This window comes from Bison bison, unplaced genomic scaffold, assembly GCF_000754665.1.
Source record: "Bison bison bison isolate TAMUID 2011002044 unplaced genomic scaffold, Bison_UMD1.0 scf7180017864296, whole genome shotgun sequence".
Lineage (NCBI taxonomy): Eukaryota > Metazoa > Chordata > Mammalia > Artiodactyla > Bovidae > Bison > Bison bison.
The window spans coordinates 3,352,706-3,361,361 of NW_011494868.1; the positions used below are offsets into that span (position 1 = coordinate 3,352,706).

An 8,656-nucleotide genomic window follows, 5' to 3' on the forward strand; every position below is an offset into this window, starting at 1 on the left:
GAAAGTGAAGAGGAACTAAAGAGTCTGTTGATGAAAGTGAGGGTGGAGAGTGAAAAAGTTGGCTTAAAGCTCAACATTCAGAAAACGAAGATCATGGCATCGGGCCCACCACTTCATGGGAAATAGATGGGGAAACAGTGGAAACAGTGTCAGACTTTATTTTTCTGGGCTCCAAAATCACTACAGATGGTGACTGCAGCCATGAAATCAAAAGACACTTACTCCTTGGAAGGAACGTTATGACCAACCTAGCTAGCATATTCAAAAGCAGAGACATTACTTTGCAAACAAAGGTTCATCTAGTCAAGGCTGTGGTTTTTGCTGTGGTCATGTATGGATGTGAGAGTTGGACTGTGAAGAGGCTGAGTGCCAAAGAATTGATGCTTTTGAACTGTGGTGTTGGAGAAGACTCTTGAGAATCCCTTGGACTGCAAGGAGATCCAACCAGTCCATTCTGAAGGAGATCAGCCGTGGGATTTCTTTGCAAGGAATGATGCTAAAGCTGAAACTGTAGTACTTTGGCTACCTCATGCGAAGAGGTGACTCATTGGAAAAGACTCTGATGCTGGGAGGGATTGGGGGCAGGAGGAGAAGGGGACGACAGAGGATGAGATGGCTGGATGGCATCACCGACTCGATGGACATGAGTCTGAGTGAACTCCGGGAGTTGGTGATGGACAGGGAGGCCTGGCGTGCTGCGATTCATGGGGTCACAAAGAGTCGGACACAACTGAGCGACTGATCTTATCTGAAGGCATTTTTGCAATTGTGTCTGCCCAGAATTATATTTGCACCCAACTCTGTGGGGACGGACACTCCTGTGGTTAGGAACCTTACAGGCCTTGACCTGAGTACCTCTGCACCCAGCTGTTTATCTATATGCTTTATACTGTCTTTTCATTTTGTTTATGTGTTTTCGTGTAAAATAAGCAGTTTTATGTAGTTGAGTTTATTCATCTTTTTTATGGTTTCTGGGTCTTTTGTCCTACTTATAAAGGTATTTTGCCCACTTTAAAAAAAAATGCCTTCAGTAATAAAGATTTAGCAATAGTGTGGGGTTTGCTTAAAGATAAAATTTCTGGTCACAAAGGAAGTCTGTTTTCAGGCTATATAAGTAATAATAGGCATTGTGACCATTGTTTTCTACAGGACTGGTAACCAGTCTGCAACTCTTAGATAGTTTTGGTTTTGGTTTATAAACAGGTAATGTGTTAATTGCTCCCCTGTGTTTTCAAGGCTTTTTCCCCCTTCTAAATGAGTTTAGGTGAAATTCACACATACATTCTTTTTTTTTTTTCATTTATTTTAATTGGAGGCTAATTACTTACAATATTGTGGTGGTTTTTGCCATACATTGACATGAATCTGCCATGGGTGCACATGTGTCTCCCATGCTGAACCCCCGTCCCACCTCCCTCCCCATCCCATCACTCAGGGTCATCCCAGTGCACTGGCCCTGAGCACCCTGTCTCATGCATCGAACCTGGACTGGTGATCTATTTCACATATGATAATATACACACAGATACCTTCTTCATCTTCAGACACATTCCATTCCGAGAAATGGCCTTACTTTTAAGACCTCTTTCTGTTTAATAATAGAACCTTACAGTACTACAGTGCTTTTTTACACTTGCAAAGCACTCTGTCCACTGTAATTAACGCTCGCTGATGAAACAAAGCGCAGGATCACAGTGGCTTCACACAACGAGGAGTTATTTCTTGCTCACGCCAGGTCCCGTGCAGTGCTCCTGCCTGAGCCAGTCTTCAGATAATGGCTCAGGATCCAGGCTGCTTCCATCGTGTAGCTGTCCTCCATCCAGAGCACAGGACTTCCAAGCCGTCGATCAGGGAGAAGGGGGATCTGGAGGAGCCCAGGATGTTTTCAAGGGCCAGGCCTGAAACTGGCTTGTGTCCCTTCTGGTCACATCCAAGGCAGTTGCCCTCCCTAACTTCAAGGGAGACTGGGCAATACAGAAGAGCTCAGGGATTTGGATGAGAATAGCACCTGCCTTTACAACTTTAGCTTACGCTTTCACGTCATCAAGGCTGATCCTCAGAGAGCAGAGGGTATAACCTTACCAGTGCATTGTTTGCTTGATTGGTGTTTTTGTTTTGTTTTGTTTTTAAGAAGTTGTATATGCTCTAGCAAGGAGAGGTGACTTTTTCCCTTCACCCCTTAAATTTAGCCCCTTGCTGCCTCTTTTTGTTCCTAGGATAGTGATTCCTTTACCCATTATCAGGCTTCCCTGGTGGCTCAGCTGGTAAAGAATCCACCTGCAGTGCGGGAGACCTGGGTTCGATCCCTGGGTTGGGACCCAGGAGGAGGACCCCCTGGAGGAGGGAAAGGCTCCCCACTCCAGTGTTCTGGCCTGAATCTGGACTATACAGTCCATGGGTTTGCAAAGAGTCAGACATGACTGAACAACTTTCACTCACCCATTATCATTGTGTACCACCCTCTACATAGATAATATATTGAAAGAAAATTTTGTTTTTAAATTTATGATAGCACTGGGTCTTCGTTACCACACGCAGGCTTTCTGTAGTTCCACTGAGCTCGGGCTTCTCAGTGCGGTGGCCCCTCTTGTTTCGAGCACAGGCTCTAGGCTCTCGGGCTTAGTTGCTCCGTGGCATGTGGAATCTTCCCAGACCAGGAATGGAACCCATGTCTCCTGCATTGGCAGGTGGATTCTTACCCACTGTATCACCAGGGAAGTCCAATAGATAATATTTTAATGTAATGATATAGGAGGCATTTTGTTTTCATAGTAGCCGTTCCCCAACAATCAAGTAAAAGTCATATTTAAGTGTGTTCAGCTTTGGTTTTCTTAAATTGTCTTTAATCTTCAAGCTAAATTTTTTTACTTGTTTAAACTTACATTTCATTTTATAATTTGTAAAACCTTTAATACATTTCTGAGGCTTTTTAATTCCACAATTGTGCATATTTGCAGCTTTCACATTTTTTAGCATTTAAAGACCCTTGCATCTTCTTAAAGCTCATGACTTTTATCATTTTGTTTCAGGCTCTTGGCTTTCTCTATGCTTCTGGACTTGGTGTTAATTCAAGTCAGGCAAAGGTAACTCTTGTTGAGACTTCATTGTATACACAGTGTGAACTGGGTGACTGTGTGCCCGTGTTCAGTTAAGCATCTTTCGTTCTTTCACAGGCCCTTGTTTATTACACATTCGGAGCTCTTGGGGGCAACCTAATAGCCCACATGGTTTTGGTAAGTAAGATTTAAATGGAAGGTAAAAAAATTGCTAACAATTATAATAACATTAATAATTGCAAGTGGCCACCACTTTTCTAGCTTTCATGATTACAATTTACTTACATTTATTAAGACCCAATATTCAATTGAATGTCCTTAAAATTCTTGTTACTGGATAGAGCAGTTGAATCTGCATGTGGATGAAAATTGATAGAGTCCATGATTTTTCATTAAAATAATTAGTTTGGCTGATTGCCCTTAAAATAAGAATCTGATAAATGACTCTTTTCCCAATTTTCTCTAAGTTGGAATTGTTTGTCAGAATCATTTTTTAGATTGGATTATGGCAGATTTTACGTTTAAATCGATGATGGACTAACTATAGAAAGAGCCAGTGTCCTATAAAGTTTACTACAGAGTATTCTTTATATGTTACCTGACAGTGCTGATCATTTACATTGCTTGGTGGTAAAACATAGCATCTGACCTCCGTGTGCTTTTCTTCTGAGGTGTTTAATCTGCCTTCTACTTTATAAATTGACTTTAAGAGAGTCATGTGACCTCTGGCCCATATGGGTGGTGGTAGTGGTGGTGGTTTAGTCACTAACTCATGTCCGACTCTTGCGACCCCATGGGCAGTAGCCTGCCAGGCTCCTCTGCCCGTGGGATTCTCTGGGCAAGAATACTGGAGTGGGTTGCCATTTCCTTCTCCAGGGGATCTTCCCAACTGAGGAATAGAACCCAGGTCTCCTGCATTGTGGGCAGATTTTTTTACCAACTGAGCTATGAGGGAAGCCCCTGGCCCATATTACTATGTTCCAAATGAAGGTGTTAAGTTCTTGCAGAAATAAAAAGAATAGACTGAGCAGAAATAAGACCAAAAGCAGAGAAACAAATCCAAAATCTGGAAGGGGTCAACAGGCCTGGTCACTGATAGGACTATGAGACTTAACAAAGAAGGAAAATCTGGTTTTCTGGCCAGCTGGGTGGGTCCTGGATACTTTTCCCTCTGTGCATTCTAGAACACTGAATGCTTGTTGTTGGGCTTCTAGTGCAATAAGATCTAACGCCAGCCCACAAGCAGCGTTTATTCTCGAGAGGGAGACATGAGTAGGGAGACCATTACAGTACAGCATGGGAACATCAAGGAATCACGGACAGGCCCCCAGCCCACGCTGGCATGGGAAGGAGAGGGAGTTAGGGAGAGCCTTCTGAAGAAAGCAGCAGCTGTCGGTGGAGAAGGGAATGCCAGGTAGATCGTCACCAGGACAGGCAGACAGGGATCATGTAAAGGGCTGGACGTCACACCAGGGAGCTTGGACTTGGTCCTGTTACAGAGGTAAACCGTTTTCTAATACGTGAAAAATGAGAGCATCGCTCTAACCTTCTGAAACATTCCTCGCTAACTTTGAAGTTTTTTCATTTGTTCGTCTCATCTCCAAAAATGTTTATTGCTCCCACGGTCATTGAAACGTTGTTTTTAGATGAATTTTCAGAAAACATGAAGTATTTTTGACAGAAATCTCATTTTAAAGCTGTTTACCAATCTTCTGGAGAAGGCAGTGGCACCCCACTCCAGCACTCTTGCCTGGAGAATCCCATGGACGGAGGAGCCTGGTGGGCTGCAGTCCATGGGTCTCAAAGAGTCGGACACGACTGAGCGACTTCACTTTCACTTTTCATTTTCATGCATTGGAGAAAGAAATGGCAACCCACTCCAGTGTTCTTGCCTGGAGAATCCAGGTATTACTACACGTGTTATTGTATACTTCTGCCCTGAGGACTGTTAAAGTTGGTGAAGTTACATGAGTCTGTGTGACTCCAGAGAGCTCTGTTCTCTTCTCTTCTTCATAATTGGCTGTCTTCCCCTTATTCTGAAGTCATTTATTCCTGGTACTGCTGTGTCTGTCTCTAGTAGTTTCTTGTCTTCCCTAGATTGCTAGTTGGTTGCTTCCTTAAGAGTTATTAATGCTTTGGAAGATTAATCGATTTTTGTTAAAATTGTGTCTGAAGCAAGATTAAAATCTCGTCTAAAAGCAAGCGCCTAGGTAATTTTCTCGTATAGGTAAACGGGCACACACTGCATATAGAAAGTTGATGGCATCTATTTTGATTGCTCTCAGAACTTTAGTATCTATTTCCCAGGTCTTAGCTGTAGTCTGATTGTTAAAAGTTGCTGAATAAATTACCTCAGAATGTGGCACTTAGGATAAATGAGGTGGCCATGTGTTTGTATCAAAGGATAGTACTGTTCCCCTCTGCGAGTGGTTAACTTTATCTGTTCCCGCTAGAATGCCACTGGAGCACGTGAAACTGCCCTCTTCTCACTGAGGTTGTATTTATTACAGGGTTACCGATACTGGGCTGGCATCGGGGTCCTCCAGAGCTGTGAATCCGCACTGACTCATTATCGTCTTGTGGCCAATCATGGTACTTGCTTTTTTTGCCTTTGACGTTACCAAAAAAAAAAAAAAACAGAGTTAATTTTAAATCTGTTGTACTACTTGAAATACTGTGACTGGCTTACTCAAGTGGAATCATCTTTACACTAGTTGATTAGGAAGTACTTTTAAAAAGTTTGTTTTGGATTCCACTTCTTAATATTGTGTGGGAAAGAAACTGAATTTCGTTGAGAAGAAGTTCCTTTAACACCGTGTCTGTTGGCACTTGGAGCTGGAACGGCACTTCTCGCTGTGGGACCACCCCTCTGACTCATCCCCTGTGTTGCTCTGCCCCTGTTTCAGTTGCTAGTGATATCTCGCTGACCGGAGGCTCAGTGGTGCAGAGAATACGGCTGCCTGATGAGGTCGAAAACCCAGGAATGAACAGCGGAATGCTCGAGGAAGACTTGATTCAGTATTACCAGTTCTTAGCTGAAAAGGGGGATGTGCAAGCCCAGGTATGTGTTTAAAGGTCTCATGCAAGGTTCACTGCCTGTGTGTTAAGCCTCCGGGGGCAAGCACTCGGAGCTATAACGTTTTCACTGAGCTATTATTAGCTATAAACGAGTCCCATTTAGTCTCCAGACCTTCCATTTGGATTCGTCTGGGTTGTGACCCGTGCATTGATGGGGCCCTAAAAGCTGGCCGGGTGACTCCAGCGTGCTCCGAGGTTGGAAACTGTTGCTCCAGTGGAGCGACATTACAGTGATGATGAAGGCTCTTACTGGAGTCACCAAGATAAGAACTGTCACTTCCTCTAAACAGAAAGTCTCTGGAACACTTGTAATTTCAGATGCTCTTCAGAGCTATTTACCATTCATTTCCTTTGCGTATCTTATCTATAATTTTCTCAAGGTCAGGGACCGAAGTAGGCCTGTTTAATGTGAACTGTGTGACGTACATCAAAGTGGCATGTGTGATTTGTTGTGTCATGGGTGGTTTTGATGATATTAAAAAAGAGAACTTCACCATCCATCTTTTTTTTAGTTGACAGTTCTTTCTGATTTAGAAACGTATAGGGATGAGCAGTAGATACTTTTCCAATTAATTTTAAGACTAATAGAAGCTAACACTGCAGATTAGTTTGGCCAGGTTTTGAATCTTAAGCAAAAAAAGAAAAAGGCTTATGGCATTTTTTTGGTATCAGCTTGTTTTGTTCAGTATTGTTTCTGAAATCAATCCATGTGTTTTCGCATAGCTATAATTCATTGATTTGCATTGCTATATAGTATTTTGTTGTATGAAACTACCACAATTTATCCATTTTGTTCTTCCCAGATTTGGGCTATTACAAATAATAACACACACAGCATTATTACACACACAGCATTATTACACACACAGCATTATTATGCACACAGCATTATTATGCACACATGCATAATACGTCTTCTGCAAATCTTGTCTCAAATTTTCATAGCTTTATAGAACTTGATATCTGATATAAATACATTCTCCCACTATCGTGTTTTCATCATATTTAGCTCTGATATTAATTTTTTTCACTCTTACATAATTTAGAAATGAATTGCTTCATTTCCGTATACAGTCAGCCCTCCGTATACTAACCATGGATCAAAAATATTCAGAAAAAGTTTTTTTTTTCCCCAGAAAGTTCCAAAAAGCAGACTTGAATTTGCTACACTTCAGCAGCTCTTTACATAGTATTCACAACTATTTGCATAGCATTTACATTAAATTTTATAAGTAATCTGGAAATGATTTAACATGTACAGGAGGTTGTGTGTTGGCTGTACGCATTTTATACAAGAGCCTTGAGTATCTGAGAAGTTTGGTGTCTGTGCAGGGGAGGGGGTCCTGGAACCAGTTCCCTGGGGATACCAAGGGATGACTGGACATGAATTTTCTATTTGCCTTTTTTGTTGATGGAGTCTTTCTTAATCCATTGTAGTCAGAATATGCTCTTTGCTGTTTGTTGTTTGGGATTTCTCGAGACTTGCTTTATGCCCCCATCACTTGGTCAGTTTGGGCAAATAGTCCGTATGCTAAAGAGAACGTGAATTTCTGCAGTCGGGTGTAGTGTTCTGTGTGTGTCAGTTGAATCAGGTTTCTTCATTCTTTATTCAACTCTTCTGAATCCCTACTGAATTTGTCTGCTTTTTCTGTCTGGTGTGGAGATGACATGATTGCAGTTTTTCACTCTGTGGATTTCTTTTTTTTTCAGTTCTGTCAATTTGACTTTATATTTTAAGCCATGATGAGTGCATACAGACTGAATTCTGTTATCTTTCTGTTTAACTAACTTTTGTATCGTAAAATGTCCTCTTTTTATCTCCAGAAATATTTTTGCTTTCAATCCCCTGGAGAAGGGAAAGGCTACCCACTCCAGTATTCTGGCCTGGAGAATTCCATGGACTGTGTAGTCCATGGTGTTGCAAAGAGTCAGACACGACTGAGCGACTTTAACTCACTAACTTGCTTAATACTGACATAGTGCCCTACTTTCTTTTGGTTAGTATTTACATGGAATATCTTTTCTGTCTTGTACTTTCAACCTTCTAATGTTTAAGGTATGTTTTTTATGAGTAACGTATGACTAGTTTTGTTCATTTTTAAAAATCTATTCTGACGGTCTTTTAATTAGAGTAATTAATGACACATTTGGGTTTTAATTTTCTATCTTTCTTGTTTTTATTTTGCTTTTCTGTGTTTCCTTTTCTCTCCTTTCATACCCTCCTTTGTTTGGTTGGAGACTGTCTGTATTTTAATCCTTTGTATTTTTGAACCCCATCAGATAATTATTCTTTAATACAGTCCATCCAGTAAGTATAGCATTCCTCACAGATGTACCTTTATGTTGTTCTTTATTTCTTGTCTCGTCTCCAAGCTTCCTAAGATAATTTTCTTACTTCCTGAAGAACACCCTGTAATTCAAAAGATGTCAACTTTTCTTTAGTTTGTGTGGAAATGCGTTTTCTCACCTCTTTCAGAAGGATGTTTTGCAACTAAAAGCAGACATTTTTAATTTTTTTAAAA

At 41.2% G+C, this 8,656-nt stretch overlaps 1 protein-coding gene across 1 annotated transcript in view; it reads left to right on the top strand.

Annotated features, from left to right (window-relative positions):
- SEL1L (sel-1 suppressor of lin-12-like (C. elegans)) overlaps positions 1–8,656 on the top strand; it is a 64,951-nt gene that overhangs the window by 32,952 nt on the left and 23,343 nt on the right. The window contains exons 7-10 of the mRNA XM_010850876.1: positions 3,030–3,083; positions 3,174–3,233; positions 5,567–5,648; positions 5,963–6,117. Of these exons, the coding sequence (XP_010849178.1) occupies positions 3,030–3,083; positions 3,174–3,233; positions 5,567–5,648; positions 5,963–6,117 (351 nt within the window). The remainder of the gene's footprint in view (positions 1–3,029; positions 3,084–3,173; positions 3,234–5,566; positions 5,649–5,962; positions 6,118–8,656) is intronic.